The sequence below is a fragment of the Numenius arquata genome, chromosome Z, assembly GCF_964106895.1.
Source record: "Numenius arquata chromosome Z, bNumArq3.hap1.1, whole genome shotgun sequence".
In the NCBI taxonomy this organism is placed as follows: domain Eukaryota; kingdom Metazoa; phylum Chordata; class Aves; order Charadriiformes; family Scolopacidae; genus Numenius; species Numenius arquata.
In genome coordinates this window covers 84,622,833-84,649,351 of record NC_133616.1, presented here as the reverse complement: position 1 = coordinate 84,649,351, position 26,519 = coordinate 84,622,833, and the positions used below count along the sequence as shown (strand labels likewise).

The window sequence follows — 26,519 nt, the reverse complement described above, 5'->3', positions numbered from 1 at the left end:
ACAGGTTCTTCCCTATACAGGCAAGCCCTAAAAACCCCAAAAGTCTGCAGCACGGACAATGCGAGGCCACTGACTCTCGCAGGACACATGCAGGGTATTTTTGGGGGAGCTGTTTTTGGGAATAGGTCCCAAGATCTCACTTTCTAACACCAAAGAGTGAGCTGCGATGCCGTCAGCCAGCTGGTAAGATGTGCATTATTTTTTTTTGGCAAGCCTCATATTGTACTCTCTCACTTTGACCCTGATAATACCAGAAACTAGGCCACATCCTAAGTTAACTGAATGACCAGAAATGTTTCATTTCCTACCAGAGATTATTTACACTTTGCGTGTTCTCACATAGGAAAACTAATAGCAGAAGAAAAACCTGCAAGCAGCTGAAACGAGCATAAATTAGGCTTTGCTTTTGCAATTGCTGAAGGTGTTTATTTTTCCACTTTGGCTTGTTTTACTAAAGCTCCTCGCTGTGTGTCTCACAGACGGGGTTCTCTCAGCTTTTCCTGGGGCTGCTGGAGGGGCAGAGGATCCACCGCCTTCTACCTGCAGTGATTACTGAAGGGGATGGAAACGTCCCAAAGTCGGGACCTGCAGCAGTCTGCCCTATTCTCAGTTTTTTTGTTCACCTGGTATTTGAAAATACAGAGAAAATTACTATATACACCACACATCCCCCCAAAAAAACACCAGAGGAAAGCTAAAAGGTACTCCCGGGAGGGCTGAAAAATGGGCTCAGATGAGGAGGATGAATACACTGACTTTCCAAAAAGCATGAATTCCTTTCAACATGCTCAAACTTTTTTCCTTCTACTTTCTTGTCCTTATTTTCTGTACAGACTCTGCATTGCCACTTGCTGCACATACGATGACCTGGCGAAAACCTCCAAGACCTGCACATCGAGGCGTTTTGAAGGAATCACTGGTGCCTGCTCCCCATACTCTGCTGGTGCCCGAGATGTGATTATGTAGATAATAAAGCAAGTCACGTTAAGATGCACATTCCAGAGAACCAGTCCTGCAAAGGAACATGTACCTGATTGCAACAGGGCACCGCACAGACACACCTATAGGTATAACATTTACAAGGGCTTACTTAAGCCTTCCCTAAATAAGAAATGACACAGTATGGATAGAATTATGCATTACATGGTTAAGAGAATTGTTACCACTAGCTTTCTTCTTCTTACATATTTTATTTGTTTGGTTTGGCCAGGAAATAATCACCACAAAAGAGTGAAGCTAAACAGGTATAAATTGGGAAATGACTTCCAAGAAGGAGGGTTGTATATATGTAGGTACATATATATGTATACATATACGAGGGTGTATATATATATATACATACACACACGTGTGTGCCTGTGTACATCGGAAAGATATTTTGGTCTAGGGCAGTATAGAAGAAAGAGCAGCTACTAGTGGAGAAAAAGGACAAAATTGGTGGAGATGGAAACTGAAACAGTGAATTATAATCTGAGCATGGCAGCCAGGAGACCAGAGCAGGGCAGATATGGGCACGGCCTTGAAGGTAAAGACAAGGTTTTAATTCGTGACACGAAAAATGTGCTTCGGAAGATAATAGCCAACATGTTTTAAACAGTATACTTTAAAACCCTAACCATGTAAAGACTGGGTGAGTGGATTTTTTTGGTGCCAGCCAACTGAGATGAATGGCAGAGCAGGAGTAAGACCGGGTACGAGGAAAATGAAAGTAAAACTATTTTAAGCTGCCTATGAGATATTTTCCATGGATGTAAGTAACTTAAATGGCAACCCGCAGTCAGCAGAACCATCAGCCTGTAATTTTGGTCGGCCTTAAACCGATTGCTCTGTCACGTCGGCTCCTCGCACGGAGCGCATGGGAGCCTCCGGATGCTGCTGGCTTGCCTCTTTTGAGGAAAACTGCGGGGATTTTGTCAAATGGATGAAATACGGATGATTCTGACCGGGTACCTGCCCCGATCCCTGCAGACTGACTCAGGCAGGGGCGAGGACCAGTCTGCTGCCCTGGTTCCTGGTTATCAGGCTGCTCCCTCACCTACCAGACGGTAAAAGGCTTTCCACAGAAACACCTCCATTATTTCACTGAATTTTTTTAGAGTTGGAAGGGGCCATAGAGATCATCTAGTCCAACTCCCCTGCCGAAGCAGGATTGCCCACAGCATGTCAGAGCACGTTACTCAGGGCTGCATCCAGGAGGGTCTTGAACGTCTCCAAAGAAGGGGACTCCACACCCTCCCTGGGCAGCCCGTTCCAGGGCTCTGTCACCCTCACAGGAAAGAAGTTTCTTCTCATATTTGAGTGGAACCTCCTATCCTCCATTCGCATCCAGAAAAAAAAAAAAAAAAAAAAAAAAAAGAGAGGCAATAATTAGCGATAGCCTTGCACACAGAGACACTCACACACACACACACCGTGACAAGGCGGGGGGCACCCCGTTTCCCGGTGTTTGCACAACAAACAAACGCTGGGTGAGTTTTGGCAGGCCCAGGATCGTTCTCCACCTCAGGCCCCGGCGAGGTGGGGGGGGGGGGGTCCGGGACCTCGGCTGGGGGTGGGGGGGGGCAGCCGGCGGGGCCCCGCCGGCTGCCCCCCCCACCCCCAGCCGAGGTCCCGGACCCCCCCGTCTTCACCACCCTCATTAACCCCCCCCTCACCCTTAATTTCCACTCAAAAACCCTCCCCGGGCTCGCCGCCTGCCCCCGCCGCCGCCGCCGCCTGTGAGGGAGGGCGCGACCCCGCCCGGCTGTGACGTAGGACGCACGCCCCGCCCCGCCGGCCAATGGGCAGGCGGCGGCGGCTGCGCGCGCGGCCGGCCGGCGGCGGGATGGCCGTGGCTGCCGGCGGCGGCGGCTGAAGAAGGAGAGAGGGAGAGAGAGAGAGAGAGAGAGGGTTGGGGGGGGGGGGAAGCAGCGGTTTATGTGTGTGTTTATATGTGCGTGAAAGATGGCGGAGCTGCGGGACGGGGAACGGTACGGCGTGTCCGGCGGCGGCAGGGAGGGGCAGCGGGTCACCGTGCTGCACGTCAAGCTGACCGAGACCGCCCTGCGGGCGCTGGAGAGCTATCAGGGCTGCCAGGTGAGGGGCGGCGGCGGGGCGGAGGAGGGTATGTGTGGGGTATCGCCCTCTTTTCCTGTGGGGTCTCCCCCCCCGCTGTTATCCCCCACCACCGCCTTTATTTCCCCCCCCCCGCAAGTCGCCGTCGGGGACGGACGGAGGGGGGGAACGGGTGGCGAGTAGTTGCCGGTGGCGAGTTGCCGGTGGCCCGTGGCACGTTCCCTGTGCGCCGTGACACTTCGCAAACTTCCAGCAGCCCGTCGGCACCGCCTCCCGGGCTGCAATTAATGAGTTTGTCATTAGGCGTTGTTAAAGCGAGCGCTGGCTGTGCCCACCCGGCGGGGGGAGCAGCCCGGTGGGGCGGCGGCGGGGGGGGCTGCGGCTCGGGCGGCAGAAACCGGGCAGCGCCTCCGAAAGTGACTCCGGTGGTTGATGTTTGGAGTTACAGCCCCGTTCGGTGGTGCCGCGATCCCTGCAGCTCATTAGGGTGATTAACTCGGGGTGAGGGAGGTGCTCCCGAGGGAGGATGCCGGTGGGATGCTGGTGACGTGCCGGTGGGATGCCGGCGAGATGCCAGGGGGATGCTGGTGACACGCCGGTGGGATGCTGGTGACATACTGGTGGGATGCAGGCGAGATGCCAGCAGGATGCTGGTGACGCGCCGGTGGGATGCTGGTGACGTGCTGGTGGGATGCCGGCAAGATGCCAGGGGGATGCTGGTGATGTGCTGGTGGGATGCTGGTGACACGCAGGTGGGATGCCGGCAAGATGCCAGGGGGATGCTGGTGACGTGCCGGTGACACGCCCGGGGGACACGTGCCTCAGGTGGGGGCGCATCCCTGGTGGCAGGAGCCGCCCCTCCTCGTCTGGGGCGTCCGGCGTTGTCACCGGGAGCGGAGACCCCCGAAGGATGGGGGTGCGATGAGTGATGTCGCGGTCTGGAGTCGGGCACTTCTGCGTGTTGGGACACGTGACAAGCTGGAAATTGTGCTGACTGTAATAAAACTGCTTTCTTTAGTGCAGGTAGATACATCTTGGAAGAGGTTTAATTATTTCTGATTTATGAAGCGACTCGGGTAAATTATTTACCTGTGGGTATTTTTCTGCACCGGGATCAATTTCCAAGTTAATGTAATTTTGCATGAAAAATGAGTAATGCGTGCCTAATCATCAGGGTATTGCAGACTGAGTGAAGAGCTATTTGTGGTCGTCATGATCCAGAAAATAATTTAAATTCTTCTCCCCGTTTCACTATTTCTTCATCTCCCAAACTGTAAACAAGACTCCGACTCTTCCTGCGGGTCCGCTCCTCGTTAACTGGACCTCGTTAGCTGGTCCTGCTGGAGTTCGGATGTGCCACTTGAGCAGTGGCAAGTGGAAGAATAAGGCAGCGTAAAAACTTCAGGCTCTGTTGTTCCAGCCTCTGGAATTTCTGGGTTTGAAGAGGGTCATCTTTTAAACTATTCGACCAAATCCCATATTTCTAAGTTTCAGGCTGGCAGAACCCCCCTGCCCACCCCCACCCCCGTGGTGCAGTTCAGGAAGCGATCCTCAGAGTTATCTCACTGCAGGTGCTTTTTGGTTTGTTTCGCTAATATTTGACAAGAGCATCAGTGTTGGGGGAGGGATGAGGGAGGGAGAAGAAACTCTCCCTTTCTGTTGTCTCCACTTTAAGAGGTTCTGGTGGTGATCTCCTACCTCGCACGTCCGCCCGGTGCCGGAGGAGGACAGGACTGATGGTCACACCATGGTGATGCCTTCCTTCTCTCTAGCTTAACGCCCAGCCACTTTCCTGACCCATCTCAGTTCTGACCCTGACACTGGAAAAACTTGCAGTGAAGGCTGAAAACCGGCGTTGCCGGGAATGGGGAAGGCAGGGAAGGGAAGGCGAGGGAGGGAACCTGCAGCTCTGCCGCCGCTCTGGGCTGGAGATCTTATTGGCGTCGCACAAGTAATACCTCAGAAAGGGTGTAGAGCTGAGAAATCAGGATAACCCTCCGGTGACCTGCTTATCCCATCACCTGTAGGACCCCAGGCAGCACATAATCAGCGTAATAAGCTCTATATGCTTAATTGCTTCACGTTCACATTCAAACAGCCTGCATAAAGACCGAAGCCCTCGCTCCTTCTTGTCACCTCTGAGAAGGTGCTGTTTTGCTGACGTGACAGTTAAAGAAAACTCGAAAGACTTGTAAATTCTTAACATTAAAAATGTCGTAACTTCAACTCTACCTTCAGAAACACAGAGATTGTTTCTCTTTAGCAGGCCTGACCCCTGAAACTTAGTATAGGTGAGGACAAATCCTGATTTCCTGCTCAATTTATGCTCTCCATCACCATGGCCTGGGGTGGGCTGCATTCAGATGGTGGAGGACGTTCTTCTTGCCCATGTTTCCTTCCACAAGGAGGATCCTTGAGCTTTAAGATCCTCGAGCATCACCTGCAGCAGCATTAATTTAAAGCATGGCTAATGCTTTAATACCGGTGGGACCATGCTCTGGCATCTCACTGCTGCCAGACACGGCTTTGCTGGCCCTGGCACATCACCCCTCTCCCTCGTATTGCCCTCTGGGACTTTTTTGAACCGGTTTATTTAGTTGTGGGGTCCCGCACCGGTTTGGTGCTGGACGGAGGAGCGTGAGAGCTAATGCGGTGGGAGTGCACGGAGCACACGTGGCCAGGATAAGCGGTGGGAGCAGAACCTCCCTTTTCCAGTGGCACCAAACTGATTAGATTAGCTCGAGTTATAGCATTGCAGCTCCACCCTCTGTGCAGAAACTTAGCCCACAAAAAAAAAAAAAAAAAAAAAAAAAGAAAAAGAAAAACCACCCCAAAATCACTTTTTGCTGGCTTGGCTGTAAAGTTGGCTTCCTTCATGATCCTCAGAGGCAGAGTGAAGAGAAAAGGCTAAAGAGAAATGGAAGTGTTTTACCTTGGGGCACCGGGAGCCTCTCCCCTGGCTTGGCTACAGGCTGTAATTCCGCTCTCGCCGGTGGTGTCCTGACCCGATCTGCTGACCGCTGGGAAGCCGATCGGAGAACACCGCAGTGGGCAGTGTGTCTGCAGAGCCGTGGGGACAGCGCTGCCTGCCACTGATGTGGCTTTTTTCGCAGGATTAACATCCCTCTGCAGCCGTGTTTCAGCTGTGCTTCCCCAGGTGAAAGCAGCTGGTTATTCTGCATGCTGCTAAAGCAAGGGGTTTGGGCCTGTAAAGTCTGAGCTTTTCAAACCGGAGGGTGATTGTGGCTCTTGGGAATCTGTTTTGCACTGAAGTTTTTGTTCTTCAGGCAGCCGTCGGGATGTTCCAGCTGCGGAGCTGCTGAGTCAGCGAGGACACGAGATGCGGTCGTCGCCTGGTGTCCCCCACTCTGCGCGGCAGAAATGGAGACACAGGGCTCTACCACATTCCATTCACCAGGGTCCAGTTTTCCCGTGGCTTGTGTCTGCCTCAGGTGGCCAGGGCTTGGGCTGGGGCTCAGGATACTCATTTATTTGAAAGGTTTGCCTCCCTTTTGGGGGGCTCTGGCAGTGTCATGCTGGGAATGAAGATGCTCACAGATGGGGCAGACGCCTTAGGTTCTCCTTTTTGGGTTTCGAGGTCAGCTCTGAGGTGGACACCTTGTTCTTTCAAACCCGTGGTTTGCGTGTCCCCATGGCTGTGCTGGGTTTGGATTAAGGTGTATGAGGATGGGCTCCGGCACCTGCGGTGGGGAGATGCTACCCTAGAGGAGCTGCTGGGGAGTTACCAGTGTGGGACTGGGCTGCAGGGGGAACTAGAGGTGATGACACAGAAAGTCTGGGAAGATAAGCCCTAGGAAAAGAGAAAAGCAGACTGGGGTTAACTGGGAGTGATGGAGAAGACTGGGAGCAAGAATTATTAGGAGATCTGGGTGGACAGTGAAGGACTGGGGATGGCTGGTTATCGTCCCTCCCGACTCCCAGGGAAGGGAATGGGCTGCAGCGGGGCTAACGGTGAGCAAAAGCACGGTTGGAAGAGGTTGAGGGAGGAGACTGAAGATCATCCTCGGAACAGGGGTGTGTGGGAGAGTCTGGTTCCTGCAGGGCACTTCCAAAGCCTATGGTGGAGTTGGCAGAGCCCAAGTTGTCCTACTCTGCTGTCGGCACACACGTGAAAATCTGCCAGTAGGGTGTTTGCCGCCAGTGTCCAACCACAGGGCAGTGATGCTGCTTCTGCACAAAAGGAGGGATGTGTATATGTGACATCTCTGTGCTTTTGCCTCCAAGTTGTCGGTCTGAATATACCAACGGAGAGCTGATGACAAGTTGTGTGTCTGTGTTTGGCTGATTTCTTCAAATCTAAGATTGCCTGTGTCTTAATGTACGGTGTAACTGGTAACACAGAGTTAATCGATTCAAGCAATGCAAGTATTCGTTATAAATGTGTTTTCATCAATGATCGGTTGATTGCAGGCTCTTTTGAGCTTATGGCAGCAAGGCCTGGGTGACATCACTCTGTGTCACTGACTTCTGAGTCTGTTTTCAAACAAACCTGTTAGTCGGGGAAAAAAAAACCCTTAATCCCTACAGTTTTCTCTGGGGTAGCTGGGTGGTAGCCACAGTTCTTCCAGTGGTGTTGGTGCATTCCCTTCCCGCAGAATTCCTCCCTTGCCTCACGCTCAGGGCTGCCCTGGATAAATCAGAGGTCTGGTATGAGATGACTAAGACGTGTATCCTGTTTCAGGTGTCGGAAGGTTGTGGCTGGTGAGACACAGGACAGCAGGAAAACCTTAGGGCAGTTACACGCTGTCCGAGCCAAGATGATGCCTTGATGGTACCACCTTGCCTGCACCCTCCGTGGGCGATTACTAATGTCCAGAGCGACATCGTGAGATGGCTTGAGGTGATTCAAGGTTTCATGGCTCCTGAAAGGGGACAGGTCCTGTTCCCTTTCTTTCCACTGCAGAAAACCACCCATTTAACTATTTTTGGGGGAATGTCATCTTCTAGGTTAGCAGGCTGGGATAAGGTTATGGAAGAGACTCAGAAGTGCAGGAAGGAAGGGGTAGAGAAAGGAGCCGGACCTTGAGCTGTTGAGCAGATGATGGCCATGCAGCAAGAACACAACTTTGTTTTCCAGTACAGCGAAGTATATCTGTTTGTCAGCTTCCCTAGGAAGGGCAGTCCCACCTCCTGAGCCACCACCTCCACAGCTTTCATAGAATCATAGAATCACAGAATGGTTTGGGTTGGAAGGGACCTTAAAGCCCCCCCAGTGCCACCCCCTGCCCTGGGCAGGGACACCTCCCACCACACCAGGTTGCTCCAAGCCCCCTCCAACCTGGCCTTGAACCCCTCCAGGGATGGGGCAGCCACAGCTTCTCTGGGCAGCAAAGGATTTCCTCCCCAGATCTCATCTCAATCTCCCCTTTTTCAGTGTCAAACCCTTCCCCCTCCTCCTATGGCTCCCCTCCCTCATCCAGAGTCCCTCCCCGGCTTTCCTGGAGCCCCTTCAGGGACTGGAAGGCTGCTAAGGCTACTCTCCCAAGGCTGTTCCTGTCTGGCCCCAGGGCTCCGACACCAGTGCTGGGGCTCCAGGAGATGGGGCAAGCAGATAGGACACCCATTCCTCTCATATCTTCACCCTGCTTCTGCTAGCCTTCTCCTGGTCCCACGCTGGCTGTTGGGTTTTGGCACCAGACGGTTGAGTCCTCCCTTCGGCAGTGTCGCTGCCGTGCGCTGGTCACGGGGGCAGAGAAGGGAGCCGGGACCTACAGGTGAGAATATCAAGTGCCAACGAGTCTCGGTGAAAGTCAGGACTTGGATCTTTTCACATCTGACACCCAAAACTACCAGGTAATGCAGATGGTGGTCGTCTCTTTCTGTTACTGCCTGTGAAGTGGTAGTAATGCCCGCTTTTGGTGAAGAGGAGGACAAACGCGCCGGTGCTTGCGAAGGGCTCTTGGTGTGACGATGAGCGCTGTGTCTCCAGGGTCTGTGCAGTAACCAAGTTGCGGAGCCGTGTGTCAAGTTTTGGGGTTTTTTTTCCAGTATTTTGGCTTTTTCTGCTTACTGAGTACTGTCCGGATCATGTGAAGACATTGCATATTTAAAAAAACAAAAACAACAACCCACAACACCAACAAAACTAATCAGAATGGATAGAGAGAAGGGCAACGGAGCTGGTGAGGGGTCTGGAGCACAAGCCTTGTGAGGAGAGGCTGAGGGAGCTGGGGGTGTTCAGCCTGGAGAAAAGGAGGCTGAGGGGAGACCTTCTCGCTCTCTCCAACTCCCTGAAAGGAGGGTGTAGCCAGGGGGGGTCGGTCTCTTCTCCCAAGAAACAGGCGATGGGACAAGAGGAAATGGCCTCAAGTTGCTCCCGGGGAGGTTCAGATTGGAAATTAGGAAAAATTTCTTCACTGAAAGAGTTATTAAGCATTGGAATGGGCTGCCCAGGGAAGTGGTGGAGTCACCATCCCTGGAGATATTCAAAAGACGAGGTGACGTGGTGCTTGGGAATATGGTTTAGTCTTGGTGTTTTTATTGTTTTGTTTTGTTTTGTTTTATTTCCAAGGTTGGACTAGATGATCTTAAAGGTCCCTTCCAACCTAGGTGATTCTGTGATACACCAAAGGAGGCCAAACTCCTGTGGTACTTCCATATCCATGTATCTAAGTGGCTCTGCCACCCCACAATGTGGTTGTTTCAACCTACTACACTTTTGGAGGTCAGAGCTGGTGGTCTGGTGACTTTAAGTGCAACCTGTCTGCCTTTGATCCTCCGTGGCAGTAATTTAATTGACTTTATCAGTGCAGGTGGGCTTTCTTTCCAAATACTTTTTCTCCTCCTTGTGAGGAGGCCTCTATAATTCCTCAGGATAAGTTGTGCTGTCACGTTGCCATGCTGTAAATTGGTAAATAACTTTTTTGGACAGCTGCAAGCCCTGAGGTAGGGAAGAGAAGCTGCTGAAAGGAGGAGGAAGAGGAGGGGGAAATCCTTGGGATGGTGTTGCCAAGGTCTACCGGCACCTTGTTCCAGCCTCCTCCTATATAAGACATAGATGCATAGCTCTTTAAATATTATCAAGGCATATGAAAAATGCTGCTATACATCACAATCTCTTAATGTGCTGATACGAAGGCATCTTCTGCTCACTCTGAGTCAACACGCCTGAAAAACAGTAGATAATTAGCTTCATATAGAAGGGTGGTGCCTTCTAAATATCTGAGTTATTTGCAGCGTGCCGTGTGCGTGCGCAGATCTCGGGTCTTGCGAGCAGATACAGTCCCTGCCCACAGACTAATTATTAAGCAAAATACTGAACTGGAGAAGACAAGCGTTGGGCCCACCAATTGGAGATTTAAGACCTGAATGTCAGAGCTCCTCTAGCTAATTTATTTTTTTTTTTAACCGGTCCTGTGGAGGAGAACTTACTCTGTATCTTAAGTAAAATCTTCATATGCAAATAAAGAGTAATTATTTAAGTGAAATGGGCCTGGAGCTGTTTGTAGCTTGGTTTTCAGCTGAGCTGACGCCTGATTATTCCTACTCTTGAGAGAGGCGATGCGCACGTTGCTCCAGCACTAACAGTTTTTCCAGGATGAACTTCTTTGGATTGACTAGACGGGACTCTGGAGTATATGCCCCGGGTGTGGGACCGTAGGGTTTTCTAGTCTGCGCTGTTCCAGAAGTTTGGGGCTTAACTGGCCAAACTGGTGCGAGTGGACTGGGAGGAGGGGTCAGCTCACATGTTGGGTGGGACGCGATGCAGGTCCGATGGGCACTGGAGGAACAATGTGCGGAAACGGGTCTGGCATTAGTGGTGTCTCTTCAGGGTGGAAGCGAGTCACCTCTGATCTCCCCAGGTGTTGGTCCTGGAGCCAGATTCACTTCACATGTTCAGCAGTGGCTTGGAGAAGGTGTTTTGAGATGTCAAAGCTTGGAGGTGATACTGGGATTTTTCCGGTGATCAGAAAGTAATGCTGAGGAGCTCTGGAAAGACCCCACCAGTCTGGAGCAGTGGTAAATAAAGGTGTCATATGATTTTCACTGTAGGTAAAGCAACATGTTGGGGAAATTAAGCTCTGCATGATGTGGAACTTGGAATAGGCAGTTGCAGCTACAGAATGAGAGATCTTGGAGTCACAGTTTCCAGTCCTTGGAAAGCATTCCTTTAGTGTGCATCAGCAGCCAGAAAAGCTAGCGAAGAGCTGGGCACCATCGGGGAGGGCGTTGAGGGTGATGGAGAGGGTCCCTGCGGTGCTGTGTAAAGCTCTTGGCCACCCGTGCTTCAAGTTCCCCTGTGCAATGCTGGTTTGTGAGGGATGCGAAGGAGAACTGTCCTCTCCAGCTCCTTCCTTTGAGGAGAGACCATGGAGACTGTGGTTCTCCACTGGGGAGAGAAGAATCCGGGGATGCAGGTTAGGGAAATAGCTTCTGCGTGGTCTTCAAGACCAGGCTGGATGGGGCTTTGAGCAACCTGGTCTAGTGGGAGGTGTCCCTGCCCAGGGCAGGGGGTTGGAACTCAGTGATCTTTAAGGTCCCTTCTAACCCAAAGCATTCTATGATTCTGTGATAATTGTGAGTGGTATGACCGAAGAGCTGGTCCTGCCTCTGTCTTACAGAACTGGAGTGAGAAGGCAGCTGATGGAACCAGCAGATTTGGTCTGTCACCTCTTGGATGGTGGACTTCTCTACCTTGCTGCCATAGGAGGCTGGGGGCAGGCAGTATTGGGGAGTTTGGACAGGGACTAGACTAATTAATGGGCAGCAAGTGCGGAAATGGATGCAGAACAGGGCTAATGAGGGATGCACCCTCTAATACTCCTAACGAGGGTAGGTGGTAGGGAAGTACAAGGGGAATGGGCATGGGAAAGTGGTGGGACTCTCTCCTCCAGAGAGCCAGTTCTCCAAAAGTTCACACTCTTTGCTGTGAGGAAAGAAATGCGGGAAAACGGGGTTTTCCTGGGGAAGCAGAGGGAAGAGGTGTTGGAGAAGTGCTTCCTTCATCCACGCTGAAGCTCGATGTCCGTGTGGTGGCTGTTCAGAGCAATTGTCTCCTTGGACCCAGGGGGTGGCAGAAGGTTTGGCTGGAGGACTGAGATCCCCTGCTCTGCACCCTGCCCCTCCAGGCCACCTGCCAGCGGGTAGGTGAGGACCTTTCTGCTCTTCTGCTAAACTCAGATTATTTTTTTTACTGGCATTCCCCCACGCTGAAGCAGGGGAGATGGCTGGTTGACGCCAGCATGGGTTCTCCAGCTCAAAAACCAGCTTGTGTCAAGTTCTGTGAGCCACTCTGAGAAGGTGACGGCTGCTGTGTGGTCCTGTGCAGTCATTGCATCGCCCGTCTGGCTTGGTTATGTTTTTTTAAATTGCCTTTATATATTAAATTCTGTGTGGAGCATTGAAGTTCATTCTCAAAAACCTCAGAGAAGGGTTAGGATTCATAACTGAGCACCAGACTTTGCCCATATAACCCATCATATTTTGCATGAGTTTCCTTGTACGTGCTGGTTAATCAGACAGGGTACATCAGTAACCTCAGTCTCGGCTCACTTCTAAAACTCTCTGGCTTTAAGTCGTGACGTTCGTGGGGCAGAAAAATTTGCAGTAAACTATTTCAGGGGTTAAAGTTGCACAGAGGGCTGGAGCCCCTCTGCTGTGAGGACAGGCTGAGAGAGTTGGGGGGGTTCAGCCTGGAGAAGAGAAGGCTCCGCGGAGACCTTAGAGCCCCTTCCAGTCCCTCAAGGGGCTCCAGGAAAGCTGGGGAGGGACTCTGGATGAGGGAGGGGAGCCCTAGGAGGAGGGGACAGGGTTTGACACTGAAAGAGGGGAGATGGAGATGAGATGTGGGGAAGAACTTCTTTGCTGTGAGGGTGGTGAGAGCCTGGCCCAAGCTTTAGGTCCCTTCCAACCCAAACCATTCTACGACTCTGTGACTGACATCTAAATTTTAAGTCTATAAGCACTTGCTTATATCTGTATTCGTTAAGTCTGCATTCATTAGGATTTCATCCTTTGGGGCAACTTGTTTAACATCAGTGTTTGTAGTGGGCTGGCAAACTCACTCCCTGTGCACAAAGTGAGCCAGTCAGCACGGCTGCCCCACGGGTTTGTGTCCAGCGGCGTAATTTCGGGATTCAGTAAAGCTGAGCAAAGTCAGCATTGCTGCTAAAATGGGATATTCTTATCAGTGGGCTCCTGCTGGCGCTGGTGGTGCTGCTGTTTGGGCTCTGTCGGGGAGCAGATCTCACCAGAAGCCAGCTGGTGACTGAGAAAAGGAGTTTCCAACCAGCAAGCTCCTTGATTTTTTTTCTTTTCTTGTTTTCTTCTTTTTTTCACTTAACATTTGCAAGTCTTCACAGACTGCCATGTCAGCCCAGAAGGACATTTCCATCCTCCCATCAGGAACAGGCTGTGCTTGGTGCCATGAAATTATACAGACAAGGCACAGGTGACTTTTGTTAATTTTGGGCCGTATTGCCTATTTCCCCTGGCAGATCAATTTCCCATCTTAGCTGAAGAAGGCAGGATTGTTTGGGGGGGGGCTCAGAAGTTTTTTGGAGGTCGTTTGTTTGTGTCCGGATCTCTCTTTGTCTTGAAGACACGTGCTGGGTGAGGCAGTTGGCTTGGGTTGAGGGTGTCAGAGCAGAAGAGGGGTGCTTGTCCCTGTGTCCCCGAGGACGTCCATCTGTCCCCACCGCTGGCAGCAGCTCGGGAGATGCTGTGTGGGGAGGTTTGACTGGAGCCTGGCCAGTGCTCCTGGTGCTGGGATGGGGGTCTGGGCAAAGAACACATCGTCCATGACGGTGGGAAGTGATGAGGGCCTGAGTATTGTCCTAACGAGCAAAGCCATCGTTATCAAGACCGTTGGAGCAGGCAGGTTGCCTGTGTTAATTGTGTAATTCCAGCGGGTAGCCGGCACTCAAGTAGGTGTAAAAACAGTGCCATTGAGTCGTGTCTTCAGAAACCAAGCCAATCCCAACCCCTAGCGATGGGGACAGCAGGGCAGGGTTTGGCAGGGGGAAAGCACACCACATTTTGGTGGTACTTCGGGCAAAAGATCGGTTATTCTTCCTTTCCATGACAGCAAATACCCTTGTATGACTCTCAGCGTTTTCTCGGGCTCCCCATGGTGTCCCGGTGTCCTCGTGGAGCACCATCACGCAGCTGAGAGGGAGCCCTGGCCGGGGTCTGCATCGTGGCATGGACACAAGGAGCGCGTCCAGCTTCTCTGTCGGCAGCAAAATAACTTATTTCAGCAGCAAAATGGCTCCAGATCGTGGAGGTTGGTCATTTTGCTTACATCCCACTTTGTTTTCTTTCTCTCACAGGGTCGTGTTTCTTCTCAACCGGCAGTTCAGTTTCAAGGGTCCCAAGGGGTGAGTATTTTGTGCTCTTTGTTATATTGCAAAATAAATGCGGTGTAGATCAACCACTTGCACTTACTTTTTAAAAAAAAATAAATCCTACAGACATTCTTAAGATCTGCTTAACGCCAGGTATGTTTCAGTGTATATTTACTTGAGAGTTGTAGCCAAAAGTAGAAGAGAATCATACTTTAGGTACGCTTCTTTTTTTTTCCTGCTTTTGTCACCTTTTAGCCTAAATTTGAAATCAGCGGGAATAACTCACTGAATTTCACTGAATTTTTTTAGAGTTGGAAGGGACCATATAGATCATCTAGTCCAACTCCCCTGCTGAAGCAGGATTGCTTAGAGAATGCTACTCAGGGCTGCATCCAGGCGGGTCTTGAAGATCTCCAGAGAAGGGGACTCCACACCCTCCCTGGGCAGCCTGTTCCAGGGCTCTGTCACCCTCACCGGAAAGAAGTTTCTTCTCATATTTGAGTGGAACCTCCTATGTTCCAGCTTGTGCCCATTGCCCCTCGTCCTGTCACTGGGAACCACTGAAAAGAGTCTGGCTCCCTCCTCCTTCAACCCACCCTTGAGATACTTATAAGCATTGATAAGGTCTCCCCTCAGCCTTCTCTTCTCCAGACTAAAGAGTCCCAGCTCTCTCAGCCTTTCTTCATAAGGGAGATGCTCCAATCCTTGAATCATCCTCGTTGCCCTTCGCTGGACTCTTTCCAGTAGTTCCCTGTCCCTCTTGAATTGGGGAGCCCAGAACTGGATGCAGTATTCCAGTTGTGGCCTCACCAGTGCCGAGTAGAGGGGGAGAATGACTTCCCTCGACCTACTGGCCACACTCTTCCCTATGCAGCCCAGGATTCCGTTGGCCTTCCTGGCCACAAGAGCACACTGCTTGCTCATTGTCATTTTGCTGTCTACCAGGACCCCCAGATCTCTCTCTTCAGAGCTTGGCTCCAGCAGGTCCACGCCTAACCTGTATTGGTGCCTGACATAACTCGTGAGTAATCAACTGAGCAGTGCAAATTCAGTATTTTAAAATGGACTTTAGGTGGTTGGCTTCAAGGTGTGCAGCAGAACTGCGGTTTTGAGGAGTGGGGGTTTTGTATACCGCAGACTGGTGGTTCTCAACCCTCTTCTGAAACTCTAGTAAAACAGAGTGTTTCAAGCCTGTTGAAGGAAAATAGGAGGAAACGTGGCCTTCTGAAGGCCACAGGTCCTGTTATACAATCAGTGGTGCAAATTGGAGAACTAAAACTGAAGATAAAACTAAGTACAGATATAACCTCCAAGTAGAATGATTGAAGAATTTGGGTATAATATTTAAATTTTAAGGGATGGGTAAAGACTCTTTTTTTTTTTTTTTTTTTTTTTTTAAGGCTGAAGCATGAACTGTGCTTTTTATGCTGTTAGCCTTAATTCAGATCCATTAACTGATCTGGTTTTCCAGGTAGCTGGGAAGGGATGGGAGAAGGATGGGTGAGGTCTTTATGGTGGCGTGAGGAGCTGTGAAACGCAGCCCTGGCTGGAGGGTAGTCAGGTGATGGGGGAATCATCTCTATAACTTGTGCAGACAAAAGTCTCTTAACACTGCACTTGCAAGAAAATCCTTTATGGCTTATTTGCAATTTAAACTGTACTGGCAAATATTTAAGCTATACCGGCAAAAGAATTTCCTTGCTGGAATGAATAACCACCTTAACTAAGAGAGTCAGCCAGAACAGCTGCACCAGGAGAGAGCGGCCGGGAGCACAGATGGGTTTGAGCTCATGCTGCCATCAAGAGGGAAGTCGTACTTGCTAATTTGGCTGGGAATTAATCCAGAAAAACAAACTGACTGGCCCCACCGATGGGCTCCCTGACCCAGGGCTGTGGCGGCAGGCACGCCAGCCCTGCGAGGGATGGAGCTGAGTTCAAATTAAGCTCTCCGAGTATAAATAATTAACCTGGCTGTTAGCATGAAGTTCTGCAAGGAGTACGCTGTGAAGGAAAAACTACCGGTGTGCTTTTTCTACCCCGCACCCTCTCTTTCTCTGCAGAAGTCCACGTGCTGCTCTCTCCCATGTTCTCTGGTAGCATCTTTAAAGCAGTGGTATGTGAGGTTTGAGACGTTACCAGGCTGGAGAAGACCTTCTCAGCTGTAAAAAATCTGGGGGGTTTGTCATAAAGCTGTCAAAACCTGGGGGTCACCAGACGGCTGAAGAGCCAAGTGTTAACTTACAGTGGTGTCACCCTTGTTTTGTGAAAACGTTGATCCAAGTCTGTGCTTTTTCATTGTGAAACTCAATAGTAAGCTCTGCTCCCATGCTCCGTGAGATGGAAAAGTCTTTGCTGCTTGCTGCAGAAGCAATAGTCTCTTACGGTACTCTTCCAATCCAGATATAATTAAGGAAATGCAGAATAAGGAATTTATTGCGGGAGACTGCTAGATCTGTGCAATACGGAGAGAAATTTAAGGTCATTGGGGCAGATGGTAAGTTAAAACAGGACGTTTAATGCTGTACATACAGTGGGAGGGAAATGGTGAGCTCTTTATTTCTGTACATTGTGTAGCCATATTTTGAGTATTTCCGGAGCACACAAATTGCACGACAGGGGACTGTCCTGGCTCTTCGAAAGGGCTTCCTTCTTTTTCTGAACTGGTTTCCAGCTGGAGGACTCCGGGGTGAGGAGTGCCCGGGGTGTGTTCGTTGGTGCCAAGGTGTTGCAGGTCACCCACAACAGTGAGACGTTTCCTTCAGTGCCGCTGAAAAACAAAAACAAACAGTGATTTATATTTGTCTCTTGAGAGTATTTCCTCTGCAATTCGGGCAATTATCTAACTCCCAGCTGAGTGGCTGCCCCATCCCTGGAGGGGTTCAAGGCCAGGTTGGAGGGGGCTTGGAGCAACCTGGTCTGGTGGGAGGTGTCCCTGCCCAGGGCAGGGGGTGGCACTGGATGGGCTTTAAGGTCCCTTCCAACCCAAACCATCCTGTGATTCTATACTAGCATTAAAAAAAAAGGCATTTTTTTCAAATATTCCATCTCTAACTACACACATTGTAGTCCCCGTCACTTATGGATGGTAGGAAGGGCAGTGGAGAAATTAAAGGAGTTTTCTGGCTAGGGGTGGTCTGGAGTTGTGTTAGAGGCGGGCATTGAGAAAAGGAGCCTAATGCTGGAGGAGGCAAAGGAGGAGCTTTTATTTCATGTATACATTTAACAAGAAGCTAAGGTTGGTGTCCAAGAGGTTCTGTGGTCACTTTGCCGGGGAGAGCAAAAAAAGAGCAAGTTTAATTTTTTTCTGTTGTAGATTAAAGTTGCTCTGAAGGGATCTGAAAAGCGTTGAAAGCAGACAGATGGTCTCAGAAGGCACAGGGGCAAATCCATTAATGCAGTGAGATGGCCTGCTTTTAGGATGATAGTAAATTATCTGTGCGTGCTGTAAAGTTACCCTCTTCAGCACACGAACCCCTGAAAGGGCGCTGGAACAGTCTGCACAAAACACGGCTAAGGACTCCGTGATTTGTGAGTTTAATAAAATACCTGTGATTGTGTGAAAACAAACTTCTGCACCAGAGCATGAGTCGGCTGCTGGGCTGCGAGGGAGAACGTTTCCTCCTGGAACATCCTACTCCCAAACTGTCTGGACGATAACATCTGCTGATATCCAAGATAGCTGGAAGATACCAAGGGACTGCGAGAAATGCATCATAGAGATTAATTTTTAAGAAACACCTTGTAATTAAATGTTTTTGGAGTACATCGAGGCAGCCTGGAGAATCTAGCTATCTCTGCTGTGCGAGATACAATAGCCCTGAGGAATGTGAATATTGGCAGTTGACTTGAAACGCAGTAGGGATGTGTTTTAAAATAACAAAAATAGAGTCTTTTTATAGTCCAGCGTACTTCTGCAGTGATAGTGTTTCAGACAGCCGGGCTTCCCCTGCTGTGGCTTCCCTCCAGTGTTTACAACTTTCTCTGCCGTGTCCCACAGCTTGCAAACACCTTTCTTACAGAGAGACAAAATTTGCCGGTTGGGGCAGTTCAGCAACTCGGGCTCAAAGGGGTTAACTGGTGCATGAGGGTGAACTGCATGGATTTGGGGGGGCAGGCATGAAGCTCTTATTAAAAAAGGCCGGCGGGGGGGGGGGGGAGGAAGGAGAGGGGGAGAAGACTGAAACTAAAAAGAAAGTCCTTCTCCCTTCAGGGTACCCATTTGTATACAGGTCAAGGTAGTCAGTAAAACGTATGCATTTGAAATGGCTTTTATGTAGTAATATATTTAAATTTTTTTTTGTCAGGCATCCATGTGTAGTCACATTATTTCTGTAGAAAAGCATCTTAATTTTCCTTTTTGAAAGGGACATGGGTCACTTACGTTCTGTAGTGTAAAGAAGAAGGAGGAGGGGGAGGTTTGGTACTTGAAGGAAGCAACGTTTTGTAAAAAGACTCCTAGTATTAAAGTGGAAACGAAAGAAACCAGTGCTGAGATTTTGCTCGTGTTTCAGAGTAGTTTGTTGAAGTTTCAGATTGGTCGAGGAGGCTTCTGGAGCACTTTTGTCTCCTCGAAGGTGCAGGCTGGATGAAGGAGCAAAGTTTTAATCTTGGGAGCCAGCTCGCCGAGGTATAAGCCACTGTGCCAACGATCCAAATGATGCTGGGGCAAAATTGTCACTCTTGGGATTTGTACAAGTGGAAGTTACACGAAACACAGCAGAAAGTCCCTGCTAAGCAGAGCAGTGCCCTTCCCCAGTAGCAGGCGTTCACCTCTTGCCAAATAGAGCGTTGCTGTAAAGGAACCGTGAGTAAACCTCAGCCCAGAAAACGGAGTGATTGGAAATGTCTCTCAAAAAAAAAATTAAAAAAACAGTAGGAGCCTAACTTTGAGGGCCCAGCAACTGTGAGTTCTTAAATCCTTTAATTCGGTTGTAGACGTTTATGGTGTGAGCTGGGCACCGGCATGGATGCCCACCCGGGGCTTCCAGCTCAGGCTTGTGAGCTACCAAATCTTATCCTTGGAAGTGAGTAGCCCTTTTGGGGGAAAACCACTGCTGAGGTGGTAAGGTTGGAACGATTCTGAGAAGAGACAAAGGAGGGAGAGGACTTGAAGCACATCTGCTGACCGGAAGTGACCTGAAAATATGGTTCTTGTGTCAACCTGATGAGATGATGTGTGGAAGAACAAGAGGAGAGAGTGGGTAGGTGTCTTCAGAACAGTAGGAGATTAAGTGACTCAGCAGGAATGATGCAAAAGAGGAGGGCAGAAGTGACAAAAAGCTACGAGCCGGAGGAAGTGGAGCGAGTCCGCATAGGAGCTTCAGAGGGAAATTATGAAAACTGCTCTCGTGTTAGAGAGCCAACGAGGATGACACGTCAGAGCGAGAGAGGGTAATGGTAGATCCGGAATTCAATTACCCAGAGGAAGGGATTAAAGTCAAGGGTCTGAGTTGTTCTAGTGGATATTCTCTATTGCTAAATTCATTAGACGGCAAGAAATTGCAAGGCGGGCTTGAGGATGCGGAGTTTAAATGACATTATGAGTGGGCTGCAGAGGGTCAAGGGCACTCAACACTCCTCCCGAAGTGCTCCAGCCTGGCCGGGGATGGGTCACACACAGCATGACACTCCATGGGCACACATAAGCGCCTGCAGCCCTGGGGTTTGCCAGGAAACCCCCTCCAGCAGAGGGGTGAAGGGCAGGAGGCAGGAACAGGGTACCCCTGTGTGCCACAAAACGCCCTTCCCTTGGTGCGCTCATCTGCCTGGACTTCCCCGGGTCACGCAGCCGCTTGATCGGCACTGAGTTCATCCAAGTTTGTGTTAAATCTTGACTTTTTTTTGTCACTTAAATGTGGAATCTTAATTCAGTTTGAGAAGACTTAGAAGTGATCTCTGCACCCTTTGTTTCCAAACAGCTTGCGGTAAGAAAACTTTACCGTTTTATCCCAAAGTCTTGAATTTCAAAAGCATAAAAATTTTAAGACTTAATCTGTACAGAAGGTCTGTTTTTCCACTTCTGTTTTCTGCATCCTGTCCTAAAGCCTTCTTTTTTTTTTTCTTTTTTTTTTTTAATTCAAGAGGACACTCTACTAACTCATCCCTTCCTTCCTGGGATTTCCTTAGCAGATGCAGTCTGGGATCCTCACGAGTTTCCCTGCGTACAGACATGTAGGTTTGGTGTCCTCGCTGTCCTGTGCGCTGCTGTACTTCCTGACGCTCCTCTCTACCCTTGGGTGCTAAATCCACCTGCAGCCAAGCAGTTGTTTTAAAGCAGTTTGTGTTTTAGCTGGTGATGCTCTGGGAAAGGAGGACCCTCCTGCCAATGCCGTCGCTGCATGTTTGCTGCAGTGGGGTTGTTCCTCAAGATGGCGTAGAAGAAAAACTTTTTATTTTTTAAAATTTCTTCTGTATTTTTCTGCAAGGGTGGCTCTCCGCATCAAACGCCCTGGCTGGCTTCTGGTGGCAGCCACCCCTTAGGTCTCTCCTAATATTTGTGTCCTAAAAAGTCACATCAGTGCTGGAGATTCAGGCACTTTTGAAGCAGGAGGTCCCTTATCCCCTCATACACTGCATAACTTCGGCGGAAAATCTGCCAGTGAGGGAAGATTCTGGGGGTTGATGAATTTGTCTGTGAATTGTATGCGAACACGGATTAAATTGTTCTCTTTATGTGAGCTTGGAGCAGAGGCAGAAAGAGCAAATTCCCTGCAGCTGCCATCAATTCACAATTATCTGCTCAACTTCTGTCTTTTCAGCTTGGATCTGTAAAATAGGCCTTCTGCATCTCCATTAACCTAGAGAGATGCATTTGACACTAGTGGTAGGACTTCCTGCACACTTCTGTTAAAATAATGCAAATTCTGTAAGCGAAACAAGCAATTACTCCATTTGCAGAATGGGAAAATGACTCTTCTTGCAGTGGCTTCTGGCACCACCTTTTTCACACATCACCTTGCACAAAGTCCATTAATCAGTGGATTCACTAAAGACGGCGTGGGTTTAACGTTTTTTTTTCCTTAAACAGTTTAGGGAAGGAGGAGGGTGATGGTAGAGATGGTAAAGTGGTGTGAGCAGGCAGAAATGCAGAAGGGAAGGGTTTGAAACAAACATCTGGTCACTGCAGAGCAGCAAATTTGGTCAAACCCGGTGGTGAAAACTGTTGAGCGTTGACCTGCCCATGCCTCAGCCGCGTCTTAGCTTGGATTTTTTCCCCTTCAGTGCCCGCGTCCTCCCAGTTCTGTGTCCTGGCTGCGCAGGAGAAGGCATGCGGTTGGCACCGATAGCATCGCAGGGATGCTAAGACTTTTAGCTGTGAGTAGGCGTTGTTTACCGCTTGGTAAATCCTCATCCATCACAACTTATCTGTGTTAGGTTATCTTATGAAACAGAGCGGGGATAGCCTTCTCGTGTTTATCCGCCAAGGGCTTAGCGAGGAGATAGCAGCTAAGGCAGGTATTAAGTCCCCAGCGGGGTGTTAGATGGAACTGGGTCGCTTGGCTGACCACAGCAGGGCTGTGGTGGTGGTATGCTCGGCGAGATGGCACAGCTGCCTGTCTGGACCTTTCTTCTGGTGGTGGAGAGAGTCTTCTGCATGATGGGCTTCTCACATAAATGGGGAAGGAAGCATGTGCAAGGATAAACGTGTTTGGGCATCTGAGGAGAAAAAAGATGTTCTACCTTCCCGTGCTAGTGCATGTTCTGGGAAGTATATGGTACCACAGAACGGTTTAGGTTAGAAGGGACCTTAAAGCCCATCCAGTCCCCTCCCTGCCCTGGGCAGGGACACCTCCCACCAGACCAGGTTGCTCCAAGCCCCCTCCAACCTGGCCTTGAACCCCTCCAGGGATGGGGCAGCCACAGCTTCTCGGGGCAACCTGGGCCAGGCTCTCACCACCCTCACAGCAAAGAAGTTCTTCCCCACATCTCATCTCCATCTCCCCTCTTTCGGTGTCAAACCCTTCCCCCTCCTCCTATGGCTCCCCTCCCTGATCCAGAGTCCCTCCCCAGCTTTCCTGGAGCCCCTTGAGGGACTGGAAGGGGCTCTAAGGTCTCCCTGGAGCCTTCTCTTCTCCAGGCTGAACCTCCCCAATTCTCTCAGCCTGTCCTCCCAGCAGAGGGGCTCCAGCCCTCCCAGCATCTCCGTGGCCTCCTCTGGCCCCACTCCAACAGGTCCATGTCCTTCTGCTGTTGGTGGCCCCAGAGCTGGAGGCAGCACTGGGGGGTGTCTCCCCCAAGCAGAGCAGAGCAGAGGGACAGAATCCTTCCCCTTGCCCTCCTGGCCATGCTGCTGGGGATGCAGCTCAGGATGCTGTCTTGGCTTTCTGGGCTGGGGACTTGCCTGCTCAGACCAGTTAGTTAAACATGTTTGAAGTTGGGTGATGTTAGGGGAAAGATACATGGACCATTTTATTAGGATGGTACCAAAACTGGGGGAGGGGTTGTTGTGAACAGTGTTTTTATAGCCCTGATTTCAATGTGGGCTCTCCCTTGTCTGGACACAGCTGGGGTGACCCTTTGGGTTGGGTGTGCAAACATAGAGCTTCTCTTCAGAGCCCTCTCATCTCCTTTCATTGCTCTATTTAGTTGGATGCTGGGGAGGATACAGTAGATCTAGTGAAGGATTGTGGCAAAAACTTCACTATTTTTGGAGGAAGAGTGTAGATCAGCTAGGAAAGGAGGCTGAGGGGAGACCTTCTCGCTCTCTACAACTCCCTGAAAGGAGGGTGTAGCCAGGGGGGGTCGGTCCCTTCTCCCAGGGAACAGGCGATGGGACAAGAGGAAACGGCCTCAAGTTGCTCCAGGGGAGCTTTAGGATGGAGATTGGGAACAATTTCTTCCCTGAAAGGGTTGTCAAACACTGGAAGAGGCTGCCCAGGGCAGCGGTGGAGTCGACCATCCCTGGAGGTATTTCAAAGCCGGGCAGACGTGGTGCTGAGGGACATGGATCAGTGGTGGGTTTGTCAGTGTTCGGCTGATGGTTGGACTCCATGATCTGAAACGTCCCTTCCAACCCAGACAATTCTGTGATTCTATAAATAATGGTGAGTGTTCACTGTCAGCAATCTCCCTCTTTGCCGTAAGAAAATATAGCAGATTCCTTTTCAATGTATTGCACGCCATGTACCAGCCAGGACCCACTCTATACGTGGAAGGTCAAATACAAATCAAAGGCATCTTCTCCGAAACAAACGTGCTGATAATGAGCTTGTTGTGCTGCTTCCTGATGCAGACAAAAGTTTGTTTTCTGCTGTCTATTAATGTGGTTTTGATGTGTACTTTCTCAATAAAGGCTCCTTGCCCACCTTCTCCAAGTACTGCTCAAATAGGAAAAACAAACTTTTTGCCACTACGCTTATCTGGATCTGACTGCAGTATCTTAATTCTGATTAGGCCAAAAATCCTTGAACTGCGTATTAAGCTTTTCAGAACCATGTAGTATAAATTTCAACTGTAAAAAGAAGGACTGTTTATTCAAAACGGGAGGCTTATTTGCAGAAGTTGCCGAGTCTGTAAACTACTTCAAAGTGTTATTTTTTGTCTTGCAAGATACAGAAGGAAATGGCAAATATGTCAAGAGCAGTAAAAGTTGATCTTAAGGGTTTGAGGTGACAGTAGATTTTTGCAGACCTGGGTGTTGTCAGCAAGTTTATGGGGTTCAGGTATTGCTTTCTCTAGGTTGCTGAAAATGTGTTAATTCCCAAGGAGTACCTTCTAGACTGAATATTGCCAAGCAAGAGCCCCACACTTGACCGGTGTACCTCTAAGATGAGTTTATTTGATTTGTTGGGGGATGAGGTCCTCTTTGCAAAGAAGCAAGGAGGCAGCCTTGAAGTCTCTCCAGGTCAGAGCTGGTGGGTGACCAGCCCGGGGCTGAGGTTTGTGGTGTGGGGAGGGACAGACGTGGTGGAAACCCCTTTGGCCAGATGGAGAGCAGATCAAGAGCGTGCGAGTCTCATGTCATCATCCTTCAGCTCAACCTGTTGCTGCCTGGTGCTGTGGTCATGGAATCATAGAGTGGTCTAGGTTGGAAGGGACCTTTCAGATCATCAAGTCCAACCATCAACCCAACACTGAAGAAACCCACCACGAACCCATGTCCCTCAGCACCACATCTGCCCGGCCTTTAAATCCCTCCGGGGATGGTGACTCCACCACTACCCTGGGCTGCCACGTTGGTGCACCCTAGTATCGCCAAAGCCGGATGCCGTGGGCTTGTGTTGGTTGGATCTTCAACCATAACCTGCAGATCACTTTCTGTATAGCTGCTTCCCCGTGCTGGGCTTTCGCTCCACAGCCTCTTTCAAAAGGGATTATACACCTATTTTTGGGCCTCCTTCGCAGTTTTTCAAGACTGCAGTGAATTTTAACTCTATCCTCATGTGTTTTGTCCCTTTGCCAGCTTTGTATTGCCAGCAGATTCAATAATTATTCTTTATTCCGTTATGTTTGGGCTTTCACTTTTGAACCACAATATAGGAAGTAGGTGTATCTGATTTAATTGCATTTAATATAACTTTAAATGCATTTTTTCCCCTCAGAGCTTGTCCCGAGTTTATTAAACTGGGTTATCTGAATTATGGCAGGCTTCACTGAATTTTTTTGTTTGAGGGACAAAGCTTTTGGCCATGGATATTCTGAAGAGGTCCCAAAGAAAGTCCACAAAAATGAAAGCCTTGTGTCTGCTGCATGACAGATTAAATAATAAAACTTTGGAGGAGGGGATAAAATAGTTGAATCTTTTTTCTCAGGTTAGTTGCGTTGCCACTTTTGAAATCTTCCAGCGGAGAAATATTCCCCCACACATTCTGTGTTCTCTTCATCCAAATTAGTGAATGCCCGAGGAACCGTCATCTAGTCCTTCCGAAGTCTGTGAAAAATATATTCTTGAAAAGTTGAGAATGAAAGTAAATTTCTAGACCTTTTCCTTGCTCATGCAAAGAAACCTGTGGCAATGGTTGCAGTAGCTGGTTCCCTCATAATTTTTTGGTGTCTTTCTTACAGAATTTGTATCTGTAGAGGGAGAAGCTTTAAAATACTCACTGTTTCTATTTGAGTTTGCTCCTGGGAAATCATTGTTGGTCCTAAGCTTCATACGCATCTGCCTGTAAGGAGGCAGGCTTGTTTTTCTCCGTTACTTTCTCAGTGTCTTTTTCAATATTTGGGAAAAATAAGGCCTCGCTGAAGGGAGTGGTAAAGCAACAAACATGTTTTCAAACATGCTGTAAGGCCAGCGTCTGTCTTCCTGTTGTTGCATCAAAACACAGTGAGCCACTCTGTGGCTTAATACCCACAGCAATCCTTCCAGAATTTTAAATATAAATATTAGGGTACAGAAATTCCTAATGTTTAAGGTGATTGCGTGCGTATACATTCCTTAGGGTGATCAGTGGAAAATAAAGATTTGCACAAAATAAGCCTTGAGGATGAAGTCCAAGCATATAAAGTTACTGATTCCCTCCGCTCCGTTGTATTCCTTGAGGGCCAGCCTTAGATTGATCATAGTACATAATTGTTGGTTTTCCAAAAAACTGTCAGGCTAAAAAACATTACCTCTTCTAGATTGGGCTGAATTCAAATTGTCGAATTCATACATACACACCTGCTGTATTTATAGTAAAAGCAGAATGCTGAAACGTTCCATCAGTGGTAGTTCATTTTGCAGAACGTAGATCAATTTCAGCGTCATTTGGGCTCCTGTGATCTTCTTAGATTGATGGTTAACCTTCATAATCATTAAAAGGTAAAAGCTACATATATAATCTGAGATTATGTGCTCGGTAATTTACCCCGTTTATTTCCATTCTTATATAAAATGCACGGATTTCTCTTTTAAGCACGCTAGCACTTTAGGCTGAAGAATGTGGTGTTCAGGTGACTTGCCTTTCTCCTTCTTGCCCAGCACTGTCCCAGGCTGTTGGTAAGCTCTACCAGAAGTGAGGATTAAAATATAAATGGTGATGAAGTTGTTCTGTAGCAGCACTTTGTGCAAGTGACACTGACATTGATGAGGACTGGCTGCTCTCACAAGCAAAACATTGAGAGAAAGACTGCTAAGAGATTGTCGAATATTGCTCTTAAATATCTTTCTGTGTCAGTTGTATTTAATGTTCCATTAAAAATTCAAGCAGATTGCAGAAGAACAGCTTTTTAGACTTC

At 49.3% G+C, this 26,519-nt stretch overlaps 1 protein-coding gene across 1 annotated transcript in view; it reads left to right on the top strand.

Annotated features, from left to right (window-relative positions):
- Positions 1–2,943: 2,943 nt before the first annotated feature.
- The window catches only part of ELL2 (elongation factor for RNA polymerase II 2), a 43,752-nt gene continuing 20,176 nt past the window's right edge, over positions 2,944–26,519 (top strand). Inside the window, exons 1-2 of the mRNA XM_074166337.1 lie at positions 2,944–3,075; positions 14,346–14,393. Of these exons, the coding sequence (XP_074022438.1) occupies positions 2,944–3,075; positions 14,346–14,393 (180 nt within the window). The remainder of the gene's footprint in view (positions 3,076–14,345; positions 14,394–26,519) is intronic.